A 23,899-nucleotide genomic window follows, 5' to 3' on the forward strand; every position below is an offset into this window, starting at 1 on the left:
AATTTATTACTTCTTGCAAAATACACTTAACAAACTAATAAACCTGAGATCTAATTAATTCAATTCATTTTTGTAATAGATTACGAAAATAAGTACCTGCATTACCTAAATTACTTGCATTGCTAAAAAATTCAAAATGAATGAACTATGAACTTTAGGCTAAAATATTGTCAAAATAATACTATGAATTATTCATATCTAATAATTGCGAGTACATAGTTAATCTCAAGAATAATTACAATAATGCTATCAACATTATCAATTCTATGCTATGGACTAATTTAAATAAATTAATTTATACCATATCAAATGAGTCTACAAATTAATTACAATAATTCTATCAACATTATCAATTCTATGCTATGGACTAATTTAAATAAATTAATTTATACCATATCAAAAGAGTCTACAAATTAATTACAATAATGCTATCAACATTATCAATTCTATGTTATGGACTAATTTAAATAAATTAATTTATACCATATCAAATGAATTAAATTTTCTAAACTCAAAAACCCTAATTTATCAATTTTTCCAACATTATCAATTCTATGCTATGGACTAATTTATACCATATCAAAAGAGTCTACAAATTAATTACAATAATGCTATCAACATTATCAATTCTATGCTATGGACTAATTTAAATAAATTAATTTATACCATATCAAATGAATTAAATTTTCTAAACTCAAAAATCCTAATTTATCAATTTTTTCAAAGTGCAATTAACAAATTAATAAAATTTACTGTAATTAACAGTTTAATAACAAATTAAACTAGAAATTATTATCAATTAATTTATTTTAATTTTATATATTAAAAAATTACCTTTGATTGAGTGATGGGAGAGGCGAGTCCGACGGAGAAGGGGGCCGACAACGAAGGGAGCCGACAACGAAGGTGGCCGACAATGCATGCACGGTGGAAATCACGAATCTGGACGGACTGCTTTATTACGTCCGAGAAGAGGCGAACTTCCACCGACCCGAACTGGTTTGAGTGAGGTTTGAGTGAATGCGTGAGAATGAAGAAGGAAGGACGGGGAAATAGTGTAATTGGGTGTGGGACGGTATTACTTAACCCGTCCTTAATATTTTTTTTTTTTCGCTGGACGGGCCTCGGACGGGTTGGACTTTCCCGTCCCAGTTTTTTTTTTTTTTTTTTTCCGCGCGGTGCGCCTTTGTCGTTTTATATTTCTCTCGGACGGGTTGGACTTTCCCGTCCCGGTTTTGGTTTGTTTTTTTTTTTTCGCGCGGTGCGCCTTTGTCGTATTCTATTTTTCACGGACGGGTTGGACTTCCCCGTCCAGCTTTTTTTTTTTTTTTCGGTTAGTTTAAACTAGGCTAGTCAGTTGTTAATTGTGTTAAACGGACGGGTTCAGTTGGTCTGTCCACAGGGACGGGTTCTCCTACCCGTTCTTCTTAGTTTTAAAAAAAAATGCAAACGGCATTGAATCTCGATATTTTAATAATTTATTTTCTATTAATAAAAAATTCGGTAAAAACTTGTGCTCATCACCGAGTCAGCACCGCGCCATTTTATAACTTGTTCCTTTTCCGTTTCTTCGAAAAGTTCAAAAGAGGAATGTACCTCCAATGTTCTCCATCCACTGATCGATTTTTTTTTTTTTTTTTTTGAGGTTAAAGCTCGTATTCCACTGATCGATCTTGTTCCACTCTCCTCTCTATAAACAGTTACCACCATACCCTCTCTCGCTCTCTTTTTCTCTCTGGAAGTGAGATGCGTTCATTTTCTCATCTGAAATCCTCAATCACACGTTCCCGCCACCTCCTCCTTCCATTCTCCGTCCTTGCTTTCTTCTTCCTCCTATACACCGTATATAACAGCTTGACCTCTAAAACCGCCTCTCTCACCTACGCGACCTCATCTCATACCCTCTTCCTCTCTCTCTCCACCTCAGCCAACGCCTCAATTTCTCACGACCTCCGTTCTCTTACCCTCCGGCCCCACGTAGCTGGCACCCCGGGGGCCGCCTCCACCGCCTCCTTTGTCATTTCTCGCCTCCACTCTGAGGGCCTCCGAACCTTCTCTCGCCAATACTCTCCTCTCCTCTCCTTCCCTTCCCACTCCTCCCTCTCTCTCCACCACTCCAATGGCTCTCTCATCGCCCCTCTCTCCCTCTCTGAACCAGCTGACCCTAACGGAATTTTAGTCCCGCCTTACCATGCCTACTCACCGTCGGGTAAAACCCTCGCCCCAGCCGTTTACGTCAACCTTGGCCGGGAAGAAGATTTTCAAACACTTGATGGACTCTCGGTGAGTGTAAATGGTTGTGTTGTTTTGGTGAGGAAAGGCGGTGGGTACCGTGGTGGTGTGGTGGCAAGAGCTGCAGAGCGAGGGGCCAAAGCTGTTTTAATTTCCGGGGGTTCTGATGGGGGAGTTGAGAGGGGGACGGTGATATTAGGTGGGCCTGGAGACCCCCTAACACCTGGGTGGGGCGCAATTGGCAGTGATGCAGAGAGATTACAGGTGGCAGCAGAAGAGGTGAGGAGGAGGTTCCCCACAATTCCTTCAATGCCAGTGGCAGCCGTCACAGCCGCAGAGATTTTAAGAACCCTTGGCGGGCCCCCAATGCCTCATAAGTGGAAGGAGGGATTGGTGGGCACTGCAGGTGGCGTGGGGCCTGGTCCTGCACTGGTCAACTTCACATATGCAGTATGATTTTTGTCTGAATGCTATTAAATAAATTTTGTTTGTTTTAAATAGTGTAGCTGTTAGTGTATTCTATGAAGTCAAAAGTCGTTTGGATTCTTGACAAGAAAAAAAGGAAAAGGCTTTGTCTTGTCTTGTCTGGTTCTGACTCGACCAAAACAAAAGGATTCAGGGATTGAGGGATCTGCAAGGTGTAGGATTCTGACTATTACATCATCTGTATAGCAAGTTGATGCCAGGGTAGATGGCATTGTTTCTCTTATATAAGGTGTAGGATTATGACTATTTTATCATCCGTATAGCAAGGAGCAGGATTTTACTTGGTCTAATTTTTTCATTTTTAAATTTTTGAGAACTCTATTCATTGCAGTAGTACAAGGAACTGGAGTCTATTTAATTCTTGTTCACTTTAGTCTTATATCAACATGTTTAATTTCCTTCAGTAGTTTTAATCTATAATTTTCTGTTTGTCTTGTTGGGAATTTTTTGAATTTAGATGATAGAAGAAAAAAAACTGCGAATACCTTTGACCTTCCTCAGAGACAGATCAAAAATCAACTTGCGCTGAACTACTTTTTACAGTAGCAGTACTCTCCTGACCACAATTAGTGTACATAACAACATTTTTTGCCCCTCTTTAACATCTGTTCCTAGGAAGAGAAAAAGATTGCTGAAATCCAAGATATATTTAGTTTGATAAGGGGGAGAGGAGAACCAGACAGGTACATTATCCTGGGAAACCACAGAGATGCATGGACATACGGTGCAGTGGACCCGCATAGTGGGACTGCCACTTTACTTGAAATTGCTCGGCGGTTTGGTGTGATGCTACGATCTGGATGGAGGCCTCGAAGGACTATCATTCTCTGTAGTTGGGATGCAGAGGAATTTGGAATGGTAAGGGTTTCCAAAATTAAGAAATCCATACTTTAACCATAAATCAGTAACTTTGAAACTCCCCACCCCTTACCTTGCCCACCCAACAAGAACCACGAAAAAAGAAGAATGTGGTAGTACTTGCCTAGGCTTTGTACTGGTTATTGGTCTGTTTAAGCACTTTGTTTTTATTAAAGTTAGTCTTAGCAAGCATTATGCAGTTCTTGTTTTTTTTTATTATGTTGCAATCACTCTGATAATTGGGGAAAATACTCAGAAAAGAATAAAATATTAACTTAAAAGCACTCTTCTTTATTGAACTTCTTTTGGTTATTGGGCTAGATCAACAATCTAGATTCAACTTACAAATGAATGGTTATGTTTTTAGATTGGATCGACTGAGTGGGTTGAAGAAAACCTTGACAATTTGCATTCAAAAGCTGTTGTGTACCTTAATGTTGATTGTGCGGTGCAAGGAGTCGGGTTTAATGCTGCCACAACTCCCCAATTGGACAAGCTTTTGATTGATATTACTAAGAAGGTATCGCTGGTAGTTGCAGAGATTTATTATTTAGAGAAATATTAGGTTTGTGGTAGATGTTCAAAAGGAAGTCACTACATGAAAAATTCTACATTTACTGTGTTTTTGAAGGAAATTTCTATTGCAATTCTTCAAAGTTGGTACTTCATAGAGTTGTGCTCTTTTGCCAATAGAGAGAGAACAAAAAGAAAAGAAAAGAAATAACTTAATTCATAGGTATATTGCTTGTTTCTCTTTTTACTTCTGTTTCTGACTTTGGAACCAAAATTGAAGTTCTTGAAATTGCAACTGGAGTTATTTTCTAAATGCACTTTGAAGTAGTTTTACTTGCATCAGAATCATTTTTTTCTCTGCAGGGTGTTATCCTTTTACTCATATCTGTACACCATTAGGTTATTTGAATTGCCGAACTTTTGAGTATACATCTTGAATGCCTTTAATTTTTCTGTCAGGTGAAGGATCCAGATGTAGAAGGCAAAACAGTTTATGATACCTGGCTCTCTGCAAATGGCGGAATTAGAGTAAGGTGTTTTGATGGACTATGTTGTTTTATAAATTCATAGCTAAGGCTAAAACTAAGTTATGCCTTTTAGCAACTTATTTAAAAGAACCATTGTTATTGGACTATGTTTTAGCTTTGGATGATGTAGAATTTTCTTTAAAACATTCTACATTTATCATTGTCTTAGGAGTTCAATTAGCAAGCAAGTTGCATATTAAAATAGTCAGACTTGGATGGCTGTCCTTTTATGATTACAGCAACCTTTTTAAAGGCTTAGATGTAAATAGTTGTACTCTTTTTATACAAAAATCTTGCTAGAGTTCTACAATATGAGGAAAATTGTGAAAACTACATTGAATATGTTTGCAGATTGAAAGGCTTGCAAGAGCAGATTCTGACTTCACTGGGTTTCTACACTATGCCGGGATTCCTTCCTTAGACATGTATTATGGAAATGGTATTTAAATTTCTCTTAAGATGACTATGATGTGAACATCATGATCATGATTATTTAGGCCTTTCTATCTATTTCTTTCATTGTTTTCTATTACCTTGGATGGTTGAGGGTAAAGCTCAGGCTAAATGATCAAATTGAACTTACATTAGTCTTATTGGGATGCAACATACTTGCACATTCGAGCTTTGTGATGCAAGATTGGGACTTTATCTTATGTTGAACTTTTGAGATCTTATTGGGCTTGGTGGGTTAATTTTTGGTTAATTACAAACTATATAAGATCCAGTTAAGTGACTTTGTGTGTTCTTTATTTTATTAAGTATATATGCCTAACAAGCCTCTGATTACCCTAAATAGAGTTTGCGGGGTACCACACTGCTCTAGACTCCTTTAATTGGATGGAGACACAAGGTGATCCATTGTTTCATCGTCATTTGGCTAGTAAGTCTCCTTTTCTGTTGCACGTTTTCTCCTTGATATGGACCTAGTTTATACAAAGTTCGAAAAATTCAAGAAAAAATTTGAACTGTTTAAGTATGAGCTTGCGGCCAACAAAAGAAGAGTTTGGAATGATTGTTTAAGTAAAATAAGCTGATGTGATCAAAAACCCCAAGGTTTTAGAAGATAATCCAATATCACTTGCTGAATAAGGAATCATGTGAAAACCTAACTTATTTATCATGGGTCGGTGCATCTCTCTTTCATATTTTTATACTTTCTAATTTGTTATGTTGGGGATATGTATGTGGTCAAACCAGTTGCAGAGATTTGGGGACTGCTTGCCATTCGCTTGGCTGATGATGTCATCTTACCTTTTGATTACCAGTCCTATGCTTCTCTGTTGGAGGTATGTACATGTCACAATTGTAATATAGTTTAATATATTTCTTTATGGACAGGAGAACAATGAAAAACTTCAACATGCAGGAGCATGTGCATGCACTACGTGACTTCGTAGATGAGGAACTCTCTCTAGAATCAATTCATGCTGCAATCAAGGATCTTCATAGTGCAGCCAGCGATGCTTTTACTGAAGGACAGGTAACAAGAGATTAATATTTTAGTTTTTAGCAAACCAACATTCTGACATAATTAAGTACACTGTTGCTGAATGCATGTATTGATTATGAGTGCACATGACATCCATACCCATGTAAAAAGGTTGGAAGCAATGTTGTTATCCCTTACGTTGAATGCATGTATTGATTATGAGTGCACATGACATCCATACCCATGTAAAAAGGTTGGAAGCAATGTTGTTATCCCTTACGTTGAATGCATGTATTGATTATGAGTGCACATGACATCCATACCCATGTAAAAAGGTTGGAAGCAATGTTGTTACCCCTTACGTTGATTGCATGTATTGATTATGAGTGCACATGACATCCATACCCATGTAAAAAGGCTGGAAGCAATGTTGTTATCCCTTACGTCAAGCATTGTAAGCTATTATTTAAAGCATTGATGTACCCGTCAGTGATGCTGATGATCAGTACTGGAGTTCATACTTGTGTAGTACTGGATCGACCTTGGTTGGCTAGCTTGTACTGTCAGCTTTCCATACACAATAAGATCATGATATGTAAATAATAATTATATTATTTCCATGTTATACACTCAATCAGTACTTTTTAAGCAGTTCCCTCCATAAATATACAGAAACTTGAGCTTCAACATAGCTCGGGAGATTATGCTACAGTAAGAATACGAGCTCTGAATGACCGGCTTATGCTAGCTGAAAGAAGCTTCTTACAAGAAGAGGGCCTTGATGGTAGACGCTGGTTCAGGCATTTGGTACTGTTTCAAGCTGTTTTAATTTTCTCATGAGCTGAAATGAAATAAATGTCAAACATATAGAATGAAATCAGAAATATAGACAAAAAGGTTCAAATCTAACAATTTTCTCTCAAGTTACTCTCTCTATTGGAAATGAATTTAAGCTAGTTACCAACTTGAAATGACAGAAGTACTAATGAGTTTTATGTTTACTTCTTGCTTTTCGGCAGCTGTACTCACCTCCAGAAGATTATGAGAGCAAGCTCTCTTTCTTTACAAGTATTGCTGATGCTATTTCTCGATCCAAAAGGTACAAGGGAAGCAAAGAGCGGTTGGCAATCTGCCATCAAATTTGGTTAGTTGCAAGAGCAATTCGAAGAGTCAGTCAAGTTTTAAGGGGAGACCAGTTATTTGGGGGCTAAATAGGAGAATACAAGTACAATGTAGAAACATTAATTAGTCAAATGTAAAGTATTGATCTTCATTGTTTCATTGTTCGAGCTTCCCTTATTTTCCCTTTTATGTTTTAACTCTGCCTGTTAGGAACAGCTGCAACGGGAATGAAATCCCGATTTTTTTATTAATAGGAAAAAAAAAAAAATATCGAGAAAGGTGTACGATTTCGGAAAACTTTGAAATCTAACCGACATTATAAACCATAACATCAAGATAAAAAACGGGGGGGGGGGCGGGCGTTGAGAAAAAACAGGACATTATTGTCCATAACATCTGGAGATTGAAAAAAATAAAAACACGGGAGATAAATACAAGCTCTCTTTCAATCGTTCCATAATGTTAAAGGACGTTATTGTCCTTCAAGATTTCCATATTTCTTGGTATTGGATTTAGGATCAATTTCCAGGGATTGTGTACCTCTGTTAAACATTCTTAAAGAGAAATAACGCCAAAATAATCTTTCTTACCTTGGGTCCGTTCACTCCCTGTAATTCAGCTTGGTGTTATTTTATTTTTTTAAATCTCCTGATATTATGGACAATAGTGTTTTTTTTTTTTTCATGTTTACTTAATTAACCCCGTAAATTGATTTGAATTATCTGTATGTTATCATAACGGTCTTCTTAGATTTCAATTTTTTTCCGAAATCATTCCTCATTGTCATTATTTTTTTTTCCCTATTAATAAAAAAATCGGTATGAATTATTAAGACAATAATTCTTGATGCAGCCAGTTCGAGGTTTGACTAGCTTTTTGTTATGCAGAGCTAAGCTCGTGACTAGAGGATTAGAACGGCCATTTGAGTGCGTAAAAGCACACGGTCAGTTCATTCCATGAATTTCACAAATTCAAATCACTCTGGAGACCGCACATTTTTACTATAAATTACTAAATTTAGATCGTTCTTTTAAGCTGACACGAATCTTAAAGCATACACCTATTTCTAAATAAACACCAAATGAGTTTGACCCAGTTGGAATAAATCTTAAAGCATACACTTATTTCTAAATAATCACCAGATTAAGTTTGACCCGGTTGAAAATGTAAACTGTTATAGACCCCCTCTAATGCGGTACCTGAAACAATACGGGCTTAATTTGTGAATTCAGCGGAACTACCTCAGTGCTGTAGTTCAGATGAGATCTCTAGCTCATCAACTAATTAATAACAGAATGACATATATAACAGAGAGTAGTTAGCGATCTTAAAATATTTTCCCCAGGAAATATAATATCGCAGGACAGTGATAATTAAACCCGCAAAACCAACCCCACAATTAACCCCGCACAAAATGTCAAAAAACTCCAGCTGTCATTTTTTTTTCATAAGGTATTAATACTTACGTATAGAAGTATTTATCTCGAAGAACGAAAGTATTTATCCCTAAGCACGAAAATATTTAGAGGACCATGCACATTTTTTTCATGGAGGGTGGGGGGAATCTCAAATCACATGGGGGACCATGCACATTTTTAGAGGTGGGTTTTTTTTTATCTCATTTCAATCTCGTTCATATTTCTCACGATCTATGAGAAATTTTGCGAATCTAAAACCACGAACGTTTTTTACGTAATTTTCTCTTTCAAATGAGATTCATGATGATATACTTTCGAGCAAGTCGTTACAGAAGTATTTATCCCTCATCGTGCAAGTATTTATACTTATACTTGAAAGTATTTTTTTGCATATAATACTTATAATACTTGATATTAATACTTTCATATGTCAGTATAAATACTTATAATACATGATATTAATATTTTTATATATCAGTATAAATACTTATAATACTTGATATTAATACTTTCATATATCAGTATAAATACTTATAATAATTGATAGTAATACTTTCATATGTCTGTGTAGGTATAAATACTTGCATGATGAGGGACAAATATATCTGTAATAACTTGTCTGAAAGTATGTCATCATGGATCTCATTTGAAAGAGAAAATTACGTAGAAAATGATCGTGATTTTAGATTCGCAAAATTTCACATATATCGTGAAATATGTGAACGAGATTGAAATGAGATAAAAATAATTTGGAATGGGGGGATGGTGGGGGGATGGAATGGGGGGGGGGGGGGGAGTAATATAATTGTTCAATATCGCAACTATATGGATCCTGCACCTTATCCAAAAGCACCATTGTTTTCCAGTCAGGAAATCCCAGAATTTATAAGAATACAGGTCAAAATACATAGCTACGTAAACAAAGCACAAGCACAAAAAAGGTGCATATGCTGATATGCACCTGCAATCTTAAGCCGAAAGAAAATGGCCAAAACACACAGGTCACCTTTACACGCTTCTGATAAATAAACTCAAACACCACTGCCAATAATTTTTAACCTGTTTTACAACACTTGCTGATGTCGCCTAGAACCAATCTAATATAATAAGACAGAAAGGCGGGAATAAACACAGGGAAAAAGAAAAAGGTTAAAAACAAACTCCACAGCTATACCTTGTATACATAACCTACGACTGGAAAACTCATTGTTATCTACTGAAATATACTGGAGGCAGAGATGGATCTCTACACAGGCATCTCACTGAGATGAGAGAACATGAGACTCAATATTCTGAAGAGAAGCACTTCAGAACTCCACCAAATCAGTATGGTAATCATCCGAGTCCATTTGAAAATAAGTGGTGGAGATTTCTTTTGTTCCAGCTAGTTATAAATCCTCACTGGCTTCTCAAAGGTATGGCGATTCTGCATTGGGAAGAACTCATGAAAAATTTACAAGGAACGGAGTTAGTCTAATGTACTAATGTTAGCATTTCAAGTCAAATCATGTCTTCTAGTGACCGAACAGCCGATCCAAGTGGCTCAATATAATGTACATATCAAAATCTATCATTTCTTGAAAAACTTCACTATTATTTTATTTTTGAAAGACGATCCTAAAATAATAAAAAAATTAAAACGTTTGCATATCAAATAAGGTCATCTTTCAAAACTCCAAAAAAATAGTGAAAAAAATTCTAAAAATGGTAAATTTTGGTATCCCACAAAAATTTTATATGGAGCCACATCGATTAATCGGTCATTGAAATACATGTTTTGACCCATTAGTATATTAGCTGATATGCTAATGCTAGTACATTAACATAACTCGAACAGAAGAAATTTTTTTAATTGAGTTCATTTCATGGTCTTCCTATAAGCCAATCCTGCCCCTTCATTGGAATCAGTGTACTTACAGGTAGCCTTGTCAAATGATCATATCCAATATACCACTAAAATGAAAAAGATTTCATATTGCCCAAAAAATGATAGATATCATATAGCAGCCAAAGTGATGATTGATCAAATGACTCTCTAAGTCTTTCCCTGGGGCCAATTAAAAAAAAACTGATTTTCATTTCAAATTGACATTTCCGTAAATATATTCAATTATTTCTTACCTGATTGGCAGCATAAACCCTTTTAGGAGTAGTGTCAGGGTGCTCCAACCCAAGATACTGTTCCCAAGCTCCATATACATTTCGCTGAAAACAAGGACCACATTAAAGAAAAAAGGAAATAAGTCAGGATTGGACAGATTGGCAGATGAACCTGAACCAGCAGGAATATATGGTAATTTGGAACCTGAAATCTACTGGAGACTATATCTGTGTCCTCGAGATACTCGGGGCGACCCAGTGATAGGTATGCAAATTTCCACTGTACATGACAAAACAGAAGTATTAGCAATATATTGAATTTTTAACAACAATTGATACACAACTAGACAAACAGAAGCAAATGAGTATTCCATAAAAGGATTCCTTCAAAAGTTTAAAATGATATACATTGGGAATTGCGATAAAAAAATTACCAACTCAAGGCCATATACAGGTAATAAATTGTATACTAGTGACAACTATTAATAAAATGTTAGACTAAAGATAAACAAAAGAATTATTATTGCATTTTTTTTCCCCTTGAAACATTGTATTCATACAAACAAGCCTAGAGAGGTGAAAAGTAGATAATTACCTTAGCAAAATCCTCGTCAGAAACCTGAAGTTTCTTTTGAATGCGTGCTTTGACCTCAGATAATGGTTCGCCCTCGTGAATAACCAGGAAGAATGGCTCTCCAAAGTTTTGTACTTGCTAGAAATATTAAAAGGACAGAAGCATGTGAATATATTCATAGATAACCAAGATTGTTTTACAAAGAATATATTTCATGTCAAATTACCGTCTGGTTTTGAGTGTCTTTCGCAAAATGATATACGTGAATTAGGCGGTCTTGAGGACCAAGATTCTTCTCCTCTTCTGGGATCTGTGACAGGGAAATAAATCAACCATGACAAAGGGAAAAGGAGTTCTAATGTTGGAGAAACATATCAAAAGAAAAGTAGGATATATATACCTCCTCAGCACGTAATGTCCAGTATTGGTCATTAATATTCTCTATCTTCTCGTTTGGGGCAAAAATCTGCAAGCACCGCATAAATTACCATATTAATGATTGTATATTTGTTTCATCAATCTATTTAAATTTTTGAGTTATTGAAAACTCCCACTTCGAGCTTTAGAATTAATCAAATATTAAAATATGTAAAGTGAAAGTTTATGATTGCAATTCCTTGATAATTATACTGCCCTTCTCAAGCATGAATTTTAAATGCAATAGAGTTTACCTTGTAAATTTTGTGATAAAAGACTTCAAGTAACCTGAGTTCCGCATTGGGATGTGACAACTCAACCTGCTCAACATAAAGACTAAATAAGAGCTAAATTTACGCCAACAACACTTGTTATATGGTGACAAAATATTTTGTTAAATAGTTTGGTTTCTAGGAGGTGAAGGACATGGGAGGTTACCGAAGGACATGAAGAATCGAACGAAAAGGAACACTTTTCATTTCCTTGGTCAATTGATTATTAGATTCTTTCCATTTCTATGTAGCTTCAATTGGGAGGTAATAACATATAGGCTTTTCGCCAAAGGAGGTCCAGGATTTCTGTCCTTTAAACCTTAACCGCCAAATACTATGAATATATACACCATTAGCTTCCACTCCCTTCAACCTAAATTGGTCTTAGGAATTTGACAGTTTATAGGTCAACAATCACGTCACGTCTAAATATAAAATTACTAGTATTCACCTGTTCTCAATTAGATGGTACTATAGTAATGTTATTCTGATTTTAAAAAAATGAAAAAAAAAAGATAGTTCAGATACAAAGAACGAAAGTGATTGTCCCCCGATTACCTTTGATCTAAGGTCGTTTAGCACGTCTCCAACAGTGCTGTTTTTTGGTAGCCTGATAGAGTGGATTGACACCTCATCCTTCCCCGACTGATGGAAAGCCACTTTCAGGGTTTTCAAACCTTGCAATTCAGGCAGAGGAATATCCAGTACCTCATAGTATAATACATCAGAAGTCTGCTGAAGAAGTAATTTGTTAGAATTTGTAAATTGCAAAATAGTCAAAAAAAAAATATATATATATGAATATGATCCCTCCCTCTCTCTCTGGAAGCCTTGGCAGCAGCTGCCAAGTTGTAACAAGAAGGAAGCTCCTTTGGAAAATTTCATGGTTCAGCTGTTTAATGCAGATGCTGGTCATAATCTCGCTGCGAACCAGCATTGTATAATGGTCATTTCCAAAAACTCGTGGGTTGCTATTAAAATAGGAGTGAGCTTAACAGCAATGGCTCGATTCAGCTTGCTATTTAGTACCCAATTAGAAATTGAGAGAGATCATGTGTTCTTTGATTTATGTTGGAAAAAGGTAACCTGGTTGTAGTGAACCAGCATCTCAGAAAGATGTTCCACACCACGGTACTTGATGGGCTGCGGTTTTGGTTGCTGAGAGTAACAATTGTGAGAAGTAAGCCTGATTTTAGATGGATCATCCACACCAAGCTGGTTTGCCACTCTTTCTACCACGTCATCATAGGTGAACATCTTTGACCTTTTGCAAAAAAAAATAAATAAATAAAAAAGTGCTTCATATTGATAGAGCAAATTAAACTTTTTTGTCACACTACTTTCTGAAGTCAGTTACAACTCACATCTCCAAGGAGAAGTCGTCATCCTTGGGCTTCTCCAAGGAACGAAAATGAACAACCTACAATTCAAAAATCAGAATGTTTTCTATAGACAGTAACAGATTATACACCAAAGAAATGTATAAATATGCAATAGGTAGTAGAGGAAAGTACTGATGTTTGTACTAGAAGTAATGCAGAAAAGAGGGCCTCAATAAAAAGGCAAAACCGTTGCACAAAACAAAAACAAACAAACAAAATTGTACTACCTGACGATTGCGAATATACTCCAAGTAGGAAGGTACATCAGGATAACGATATTGCTCAACAGTGTCAGCTTTTAGAGTTTTTTGATAACAAACAATGTCGCCATCTTCAAGCTAAAACCAAGAAAATCAACAAATAGATGAAAAAAAGATAAGTAAATACATAACAAGTTCACAACACAGAAATTCAAAGGCAAACGTGAACTTCTGTTGTATAGATTCATGTACTGGTACCCAAAAGAAAAATTGCTCTATAAGTGCACTGATATCGTTTCAGTACAAGCAAGGTACTCTGGCATTTATAATTTAGATAGGAACTATACAGAAGGAAGGAAACATTTAGGTTATCTGCTATGTTTCCAAAATTTGAATTTTTAAGGGGATAACTGAAAGTGAAATAAGCTTCTTGGGGCCTATCACAATCGCTTCAAGCAAATCCTAACCTGGCTTGCACGAAATAGGAGCTTCTTATCAATATTCTCACACATTACAGTTGGCTCAAACTTGATTTCCTGAAAATCAGATGAACCAAAAGGCATTAGACACCAAAGCAATTGAACATACTATATTAAAACAAGAGAAGCAGCAATAATATATTTGCTTTGATGCAGAAAAATTAGCACATATTCACCTCATAGAGATCAATTTCTTCATCTACTGGAAAACCAGCCATTTTATTTAGTTTAGGCACAATATCAGCCGGTTTTCCTGAGCTCTTCACAAAGAGCCTTCCCACAAACCTACATTCATTTAAAAGGATGATTCAGCTTCAATCTCATATTACAATATAGGGATAAATAATAGAAACAAAATACAGGAGAGAGAACATACCTCAGTTGCTCTTTCTCAGGGTCATAAAGCTTGAAAAAGAGCAGTATATCTTCTTTGCTCCTTTCAGGAGGAGAAAGCGGGTTTCGTTCCTACAATTAAGGGAACAAAATAGAATGTGAGGATAGTTTTGGGAATTGTTTCTAATGAATGAAAAAATGAGTGCACAATTGTTGAAGAACACGTACCGGTCCAAGCTCAACCTCCAGGAACAACTTCAACTCAGCATTATGGGCTTTGTTGGTTACCTCCTTCAGCTGCCCAACCTATAAATTGGGAACACATTACAGTTATCCAATGACAGAGAATTGACAATCTGAAGAAAAATTAAACAAAAATGCAGGGGTCAACATAATGACAGATGACCTAACTAATGGCACAAAAAATAGTGATTCTGTATCACCAGGTTTGAAAGACCTAGAGAAAATGATAACCGAATAAGACATTACTTACTGTTTGTGATTCCTCATGCGTAGTCAAGGGGCGATTAGGCCGATAGGTGTGGTTCTGCCGCTTGGCCCATAGCCAAAACCTTTGAAACTGCACAGGAATGCCAAACTCCTTGGCTACCTCCTCCTGTAAAAGACTTCATTCATGAAACATTGTGACATTATCATGAAATAACCATACTATTACTTCAGTAAATAGGCATATGATCGTTCTGTCTGCCTGATCCAGCTAAATAGGAAGGGACAGTAACAAGAAACTCTCAACTTATTTTCATTTTTTTGTATTATCACATGTTTTATTGGAAGAAAACAAATATTGTAAAGCTACTATTGAGTTCAAGCTTACCAAGCGGGTAGTGAGTTCTACATTTCTAATTTTCAATCATGGAGGTTCACTTTGTATAACATCGAGAGACCAAGAATTGTTAAAAAAGAACACCAAAAATAATTCCTCTTCAAACTCTTGATGGTTTAAAGATTGGAGGATTCCTATATACTGTTTACCAGCACTATTCATCTGCAAAAATGGATCTATATAATAGGATAAAGATTGGAAGATTTCTACAGTAGATGAATAGGTTGGCAATAATAAAAACATCCAGACCCTCTGTCTGATTTTTCGATGGTTTTGGATTTTACTATCTAATATGGACTCACTTTTTATTCTGTAGCATATATGTGAGAGGTTTGTAGGGGAAGAGATTTATCCAGAGGCAGTTGTGTTTAAGTACTTGATCATTTATTTTGTTGCAGGCTTTATCAGCAATCACACTGATTGTGTATCAAAGGTTCAGCGAATTGGGTGACTTTTTTGCCTGTGCTTATCTCTGAAGCCCAAGAGCAAGAGAGTCGCCACGCACTGTAAACCAATCTATTGCGTGTGATATAGCATGAAAACAAGGAATAGAGAATCAAGCCAGGGAGTACGTCTGGGTGTGTGGCGGGCCCCACAGATGCATTCGCACATGCCTCTGGTGCCCTGTCGCGTGGCTTCAGTGGATTTTGTAGCATTTGTACAATATGCTTGGTTCAGGACCTACAGTGATTTTCTATGATGAAATTGCTTCTAGCAGGGCCCCTACCATAGAGTCCCCACACAAATGACTATTTCACTTAGAAGTACAGATTTCATTTAGAACTTTATTGGACGTGCTCTCTGTGATGATCGATGTGTTTGCTAGCATCCCGTGTTCTTTGAATGTCAGTAGATTTGGTCTATATTTACTGGGTCTTGATTGTAGTGTTTCAAGGTCTCTGTCTTAGGTTTCTGCCAACAATTTTCATCTATAAGATGGGTCATACCCGTTGATCTTCTGAGCCTGGAGCCATGAATATTTGCTGATTTACACTATGTTTTTCAATATTTTCATAATTTAGAATTCGGTTTTGAAACAATAATAAGTCTTAAAGAAATTACTTCACTGTTTGCACTTTCATACAGTTCCGGTGAAGCTATATTTTTTCCACATATGATGGATTAGATGACCATTGCTTTCTGGTGATTGGCTTATACTAAATATAAGTACGTGTTTTCCTATAGCTTCCGGCTATTTATTTTTTATCATTGAAACCTTATTAGGAAGCTTTTAAGTCACATCCAGAATATATGATTAACAACATGTAAAATTTAAGTTGCACATTAACACAATCTTTACCCTGATTTGCTCATTTGTGGTGTTTTTCATACCACATCCATTTTAATTATATAGAATAGATGCAATTGATCCAATCTCATCTAATTTTGAATTTTAAATTTGACCTAAATTTCATGATTTTTTATAAGCCATATTAAATATAATATAGCATCTCGATGATGCAGCAGAGTGCACAATTTGCTATTTAAATTTCAAAACCTAAGCACTTGGCTCATTAAGTTGATCAAATCAACAGTTTGAATTTCTCCTTTAAAGACAATTTGATGATTTTTGAGATTATGCTCACAAAACCCGTTGGCAAGTTAAAGCTCATAATAGTTTTACCAAATATTATATGAAGAAAAAACTCTACTAAGAGAGAGTGGTTTAAAATGGGAAGTTGGAATGAAAAACAATGCCAGGTGTCTACCTTGAAATTGACAAAGGGTGTCTGTTTCTGGATCCGGAAGCTCTTGACTTTATCATGATCCACAAGGTCAAAAAAGATGTCTTTCCCAATTTGTGTGAGCAAATCATCATCCCTTGCAACCTGGTCAAAAAGAATTATGCTAAAAAATTTACAAAGATAAAAAGAAAAAAGATTAATTGCAATCATCTCAAAGTAAAAACCTTGATGATAGTGTACAAGTGTGCCTCTGCTTTTTCCTTCTTCTTCCGCTCCTTCTCTTCCTGTTCCTTTTTAAGTCTTATCTGAACATAACAAGTGTCGTAAATTCAGACATTTTATGGGCATCATAACTCACCTATACTTATACAAGAAACAGCAGACTAAAGAAAGAAAAGAACTGGGTATGAAACAGCCTCATCCCTGGGTTTAATTGGGAATAAGAAGCCTCGCCTCGAAGACTATTTCAAGTTTCCAAGTCAACCACGCAAATGATGAAAACTTAAAAATAAAAACATCGTCTCGACTAATACAATTTAGCTTAGATCCAGAGTAAAAGTTGACTTGTTTCTAATAAAACATCTTACTCTGAGGTGCTCAGCAATATCTTTCTCGTCTACGTTGCAAATAATCTTATCTTTATCACTCTCTCTAATATACACAAGCATGTACGCATTTGAGTACTTTGTAAACTTGAAAGGAGTAGTGTTTAAGCCCGGATTAGTCTGCGGTAACTGCAAAAGGAAAACAACCATCTTATATCAGAATATGAGTGCATAAAGACTAATAACAACAGAATTCATAGTAAATTTGTAAACTGAACCTCCTCTTCACCGCCATATTGTTCCTCTAAAGCCCTTTTAATGTCTTCTTTGGTCACTCTCTCATCATCAAACTTAAACCTGAAAAGGAGTCGCAAGATTTTTTTTTAAGAAAACATAAGGATTAAACAAAAAGGTTTGCCATATGGAAGTATCTGATAGTTACGTACCATTGATCAGAAAGTGTGGGTCGGATGAATGCATAGTAATGTCCACCATGAACACCTCCACTGTGGACGAGCACACTGAAAGTGAAAGACAGTGTTAACCACATATACAACAAAACTCATCACTAGTAATGTTAATAACTTGGATTAAGTTGTAGAGAAGATACTTATGTTCAGAACCTTACCTAATATGTTTCCTTTTTTAAGAGACAAAATCACAACAAAACTATAATACAAGAAATTCAAGGTTTAACAACAAAACTATAGCTTTCGCATCATATGCACTCAACAACTACCAAACATGAGAAATCTAAAGGAAATGTTTGGACAATAGAAGCTCATCCAGCAATACTGCATATGACTATATATTCTTTCTGTGATGTTCAGATTCAGATAATTAGTGTTTTGCCCTTAATCAAAGCCAACCGAAAAAGAACTAGGACCTCTTCAGAAACTAAGGATGTAATTACCTGTGAAGGGTATACAGATTACGAACACTCCTATCAGCATCAGGAGAAAGGTACTTGCCATTATCTCTATCAAGATCTAACTGAAGCGGGAACTCGTAGTGGTCGTTTATCTGTGCATTTCAAAGTTTATTTCTATCCTTAAAGAATACTGGTAGAACAAGGCATAAGAAACAATCAGTAAAGGTAACTAGTATATCATTATATCAATACGAACCTTCACCATAGTGTCCCGCATGAAATCATATTCAAATCGTTTAAGTTGGAGTTGGAGGACAGGAGGAAAGTCAATAAAGAGAACACCCTTTTTGGCATCCTGAAGAAAATAGTTTGATTAGAAAGCTAATAGAAGGGGGTACCATTAGAATATTTCCTTAAAACTCCTTACCAATAAGATCCCTTATTTTAGCACTTTATGTAGGTCATCTCTTTCTTTTGGAATAAAAAAGACGTGTTTAGACCAAACTTGAAAAATCCCCGGTAGGACATTAAGAATCACTAAAAAATAAAATGGTGGACTGGAATAAAAAATGAATTGAAAACAGAAAATACTGAAACTAGGAATGCAGCAGGGAGCTATCAAATAAGAAATATTTTGAATCCCTGAATAAAAGGTGCTATAATTCAAAAATGCTAACTTCTTGTGTGAATCATTTTATTTGTAATATATCAATGGTATATGTTAACCTGAAGACCAAACTGTTCAGCATGATACTTGTTATCACCATCTAGCTTCTCCACCTCAACATACTTGTCAAAAGATGCATACACATCACGGCATCCTTTGACATCCAATTGCAAATCTATATTCAGCAAAAAAAGACAGACAGGTCAAAAATCCCTTAATTTAACTACAATTCTGAAGTTTTAAAAAATGGCAACTATATTGAAAAAAAATTTTAAGGTCAGTGGGTGAAATGTCCACTAACAAACTATATTGAACTGTTACCATAGAAGGACTCCTTTCTAGTTGACTTGTAATCTACGTTGATGCATTCAATGTAATTCATGTGATGTCCTTCAAACAATTGTTGTATGGTGCCTTCAACAACAGTACCCTGAGTCAGTGTAGAGCGCATAAAATTTCAGTTAGGCAAGCATATTCCAATAACAAATTAAACTGAGCTAAATATATGAAAACAATCTGAATCATCACCAATCAGTTAAAAATTATGCATATAAAGTTTAAAAGGTAATACATTAAGAGATCAAAATTAATTGATATATGTCTACAAAAAATCATTTTGATTATTGGCCCAAGTTGACCTCTACTTTAAAAAGAAAAAAACTATATATTGACAACCATGACAACCGACAGAAAAATTAATAAAAAAATGTACAATTTGTAGATATGTTCTCTACAGTTTAGATTATTGTGTATCAAATTTGGTGCCATCTGAAAATTGCTTGGTCACCGATCAAATGCTGACAGCTGAAAAAATGAGTCGTTATATTTCAAACCACTCGATGGATGACCAGTAGTTTTTCAAACTGCACCAAATTTGATACACGACCAATCTAAACTACATAAAAGATATCAGTAACTCGGTAACATTCTTTTTTTTTTCTCTTGAGAAAGACCAAGGGTCAAGCCCTTAGTTATATATTGATATCCACAAGGGATCCTCCATCTGTGTTTCGAACCTGCGACCTCCCATCCTTTGCCACTAGACCAAAGTCTGGTTCTCAGGTACAGAAATTTTTACTTTTCTATTTTGATAATGATTTGGTTATTGGTCATTGGTCACAGTTGTCAAAAATGTTAGCTGTTGATATTACATATCAATTTTAAGATTGGAGCACGTATACTTCATTAATTAAGTTGTCAGAAAAAGTGTAAAACACTGTATTAAGATACAATAATAAAACAGTCACAAATTTCAATTATTGTCAAAATCATTCTTAACATCACTCCATAACTTTTGAACATTCCAGTACACATTTTTTTTTTGTATTTATATGTTAGATAGTTTATTCAACCTATCCACAACAGTACCCAATCAGGATATCACCCCTATGAAAAATACCGAAATGGAAAAGCCTTACAAATGCCAGACCTTCATTTTATCTTCCAACTTTTCACTGAGAACCCGGTTAAGCTCTTGCACATCATGTTGCATGAAAGAGTCATGCATATCCCATCCAAAGGACTTGGTTAACTCCTTTGTAGACACACTATTCTCACTGTATTGTAGCTTGTAGAAAAGGCTTTGCAGAGCCAAGGGGATGCTCCCTGAAGGCATGTCGTTCTCTGTTGTAGGCATATGATACACCGCCTAAAAAGAAAATTGCAGAAATGACAATAAATTAATAGAGTTAATTATGACCAAGTAATAACTGGAAATATTTTAGTATGAGCAGATAACAAACAATTTATAACTTCCTTCTAAGTCTATGAGTAGATAACCTGCAAAAAGTTTTTGATGATCGGATCGAAAATTCAACATGAAATAGATTCGCAAGGCTAACTAACAGTTAGGCTACAAGACAAAACCACCAAACATGTGACTATTAAAGGACATAATGACAACAAAAATACCAGAAAAAAGAATTGACCTTTTAAAGCTTGTAACTCTCACGGGACAATAGGAAAGGAAGTATTTTTGGTCCTTTCTTACAAGGTCAAAAAATTAATACATGGAGTGTTTACAAAAAGAATACATGCATTCAAAATTGAGATTTACCTTTCTAAAATATGGGATATGGTAGAGTGTCTGAAGAAGGGAGTTCATGTAGCAAGTGGCTCCTTGGTTCTTCAGACCAACAAAGCCGGTTTCCTTCTTGGAGTCGTAGCTCCAATAATCAACAACCCTACATACAGCAACCTCAGCCTCAACTATGCAGCTGTCATTTACAAGGTAGCCCCTATTCGGGTCATACAGCTCGCTTAATGGCATAAATGAAGTGAAGCCCCAGTCGCTCTCCCTTTGGTTGAACTGGTGCTGTGTCTCTGAAAAAGTAAAAAAAGAACAGTTACATTGTCTGGATTCATTAGATGTTGTAAATCAAGAAAGGAATGAATACAAATTTACTTCAAAATGCAAACTTTTACCTCATTTATTTCCATGCTATTATTTAACAATGTAGGATTAAAAGGCAATTTATGAAGAAGTGTGATTAACAAAAGGTGTGTTTAGCTTATAACAATATTCAGCACCCACCAATAGTAAATGTGCCTAAGCACCATGCATAATGCTACTTAGTTCAAGAAAAAATCTAACTAGTTTTGCTGATAAAGTGTGTGTGTGTATATACATAGAGGTTGGCTAATATCAAAACGTTTGTTCCGGAACCATGGTGCAACCAATTGGTTTTCCGATTTTCGAAGTTCAAAAGGCCGATCCAAACCGTTAGATGTGATCTCTATGTTAAAATGTGCTTGGAGATCAAATTTTACATTTTCTGGAATTTATTTTACTATTTATTAAGCCAGTTTTAAAATCACTGATTTTAATAAACAGTGAAAAATTTGTGTATCATTGAAAACAGCGATTTTAAAACTGGCTTAATAAATAGTAAAAAAAATCAAAAAAATGTAAAATTTTGTCTCCAAGCACATTTTATTATAGATTGAATGCTGAACGGTTTGGATCAACTTTTTGGACTTTGAAAATGTAAAAACCGAAGCGTTTGTTCCACGGCCTAGGAACAAACGTTTTGATATTAGCTAATCTCTCTCTCTCTCTCTCTCTCTCTCTATATATATATATATATATATTTGCATAATCAAAATAAATATCAATCAGCAAACAGATGAATCGGCTACAGAAACAAAGACTGCACCTTTCCGTACAGTGAACTTGTTGTGAATTTGATTGACCACGGAAAGGCTAAACTGAGCGTATCTACTCCAGCCATATGGCAGCATAGATGAATCGGCTACATCCAGGTACATAGATAGATAGTCGACGTTATTTCCTTTAGGAAAAATCAGAATTCTCCTGCAAAATGATAAAATAAACTTCTTGATCAAAAAAAATGTCTTCAGTTCACCTTACATCCTGTTGGGTTCACACAAGGTGAAGGGAGGTGGAGTAGGAGGGAATGAAAAGGAACAGAAAAAGGAGGTTATCATATTGTCCGCTCTTTGGTTTGGTCCATCTTGTTTCCCTCCGTTACACCCCGATTTAAGGAGTAACAGAATATAAGCTTTCAGAGATTAAAAGAGGTTAAATGTTATTAACCTTAACCTCCTATTAAATACCCAACCAAACAAAATAAATAGTGACTTCTTTTCACCTTCTTCTACTCTCTATCCAAAACAATGCGTTGGGTGAGGGAGGAAGTAAATAACCAAGATGTTCATACCATTTGTAGCCTCCTACAACGAAAATCTCAGAGTAAAGCTTCTTAGCATTAACTCGCGAAAAATTCTCAATTGCCCATGTAAACCTTGAAATGGGAGGATCCTCTATCTGTTGTTGGCTTTCGGCTGTGGTAGTAGATGTATCAGTCTGTGCAACTGTTTCATTATGCATGGAAAGAAGTTATACCGAGTTATAGGAAAAGGAATACATTTAAATCTGGTGGGAACTTAAGGCTGAATTAAGTAAAATGCAATAAAGACTTTATCTTCAACCCAAAAAGTAACTGTAGGCATAATATTTTAATGATTAATCACGACGCAAGGCTCTTAAGGGAAGTTAGCAGATTTCCGCAAACCCCAAAAACAACTCGTTTTTTGTCACGAACAGATCGAAGTGAATGCATTCAACCAACAGTTAAGATTTCGATGGAGATAGAGAAACCGTCGACCAATAACTAAACAGCACGGAATAGAAAATACCAACCTTCCATTGGCTGGGCACCATTAGTAAGCTCCGGGTGGGGCACAAGCATCTCTTCATCCTCTTGCTGAAATTGGAAACCAAATTAGAGAATCTCAGATCCATCAAACAAGCAAACTCTAACTAAAAACCCTAGCCCTAGAAGTCTAGAACGAAGCTGACATCTCAAGGACCAAAAAATCAATCCAGCGACTAGCCCGAAGACATCAGACCAAAATCCCAGAATCCAATCTCAATGGACATAAAAGCAATACGCAAATTATAACAGATCGATTCATCAGATGAAGTACATCAGAAATTGATAACCTAATCAGATCAAAGCACAAGGCAGAAATAAGTAATTTGAAGGATTGATTCGAACAATCTGTATGATTCTTACTTCGAGAGGTGCAGGGGTCATCATAGTCATGGATTAGAAGCCAAAATATCGACTCGAAGCGGCGGATCGCCGGAGAAAGAAGAGAGAGAAAGGATGGAATTTGGAGAGAGAGAGAGGGTGAAGGAAAGAAAAGGCTAACCCGTGGAAAGTTCGGGGTTTTATTGACAAAGAAATTCTTACGTGAAACTTGTCCTTCTAGACCACGAGACACTGACATGGTAGGTCCCTTCTGTCAGGTTAGATTGTTTCGGTCAGTGCTCGTCTGGCTCGGGTTCATAGTGCAGATCATTTGTTTTGTTTTTCCGCTGCGATTAGCATTGTAGATTTGTTACATTTGTCGGTAACAAAAAATGAATAAAGTTAAAAGTAAATGGAAATTTTCGCCGGATAAAAACAAGTGGTTCGAT

General features: G+C 35.9%; 2 protein-coding genes across 3 annotated transcripts; one reads left to right on the forward strand and one right to left on the reverse strand.

Annotated features, from left to right (window-relative positions):
• Nucleotides 1-1,669: 1,669 nt before the first annotated feature.
• AMP1 (Peptidase M28 family protein) lies at nucleotides 1,670-7,356 on the forward strand. Of its 2 annotated transcripts, XM_078307278.1 has the most exons (10): nucleotides 1,672-2,682; nucleotides 3,334-3,576; nucleotides 3,944-4,096; nucleotides 4,549-4,617; nucleotides 4,968-5,055; nucleotides 5,413-5,496; nucleotides 5,814-5,902; nucleotides 5,983-6,096; nucleotides 6,718-6,852; nucleotides 7,065-7,356. In XM_078307278.1, the coding sequence occupies exons 1-10, from the start codon at nucleotides 1,747-1,749 to the stop codon at nucleotides 7,254-7,256; spliced, it is 2,103 nt and encodes a 700-aa protein (XP_078163404.1). In that variant the 5' UTR covers nucleotides 1,672-1,746; the 3' UTR covers nucleotides 7,257-7,356. The 2 variants fall into 2 exon arrangements, with proteins under 2 accessions (XP_078163405.1, XP_078163404.1); XM_078307279.1 differs by lacking the exon at nucleotides 5,413-5,496 and having other exon boundaries at nucleotides 1,670-2,682.
• Nucleotides 7,357-9,592: 2,236 nt separating this feature from the next.
• Nucleotides 9,593-23,658, reverse strand: LOC144558136 (ubiquitin C-terminal hydrolase 13-like). The gene is made up of 31 exons (XM_078306875.1): nucleotides 23,493-23,658; nucleotides 23,117-23,180; nucleotides 22,635-22,788; nucleotides 22,110-22,267; nucleotides 21,011-21,276; nucleotides 20,384-20,602; nucleotides 19,276-19,384; nucleotides 19,014-19,129; nucleotides 18,544-18,642; nucleotides 18,330-18,439; nucleotides 17,863-17,937; nucleotides 17,695-17,773; nucleotides 17,459-17,605; nucleotides 17,096-17,176; nucleotides 16,896-17,015; nucleotides 14,836-14,958; nucleotides 14,571-14,648; nucleotides 14,386-14,474; nucleotides 14,186-14,294; nucleotides 13,998-14,066; nucleotides 13,558-13,668; nucleotides 13,313-13,368; nucleotides 13,035-13,212; nucleotides 12,507-12,680; nucleotides 11,931-11,996; nucleotides 11,660-11,725; nucleotides 11,486-11,569; nucleotides 11,281-11,397; nucleotides 10,891-10,965; nucleotides 10,707-10,790; nucleotides 9,593-10,011 (listed from the first exon to the last, which is right to left on the reverse strand). The coding sequence occupies exons 1-31, from the start codon at nucleotides 23,520-23,522 to the stop codon at nucleotides 9,970-9,972; spliced, it is 3,348 nt and encodes a 1,115-aa protein (XP_078163001.1). The 5' UTR covers nucleotides 23,523-23,658; the 3' UTR covers nucleotides 9,593-9,969.
• Between the last annotated feature and the right edge of the window lie 241 nt (nucleotides 23,659-23,899).

Source organism: Carex rostrata, chromosome 8 (assembly GCF_964058835.1).
Source record: "Carex rostrata chromosome 8, lpCarRost1.2, whole genome shotgun sequence".
Lineage (NCBI taxonomy): Eukaryota > Viridiplantae > Streptophyta > Magnoliopsida > Poales > Cyperaceae > Carex > Carex rostrata.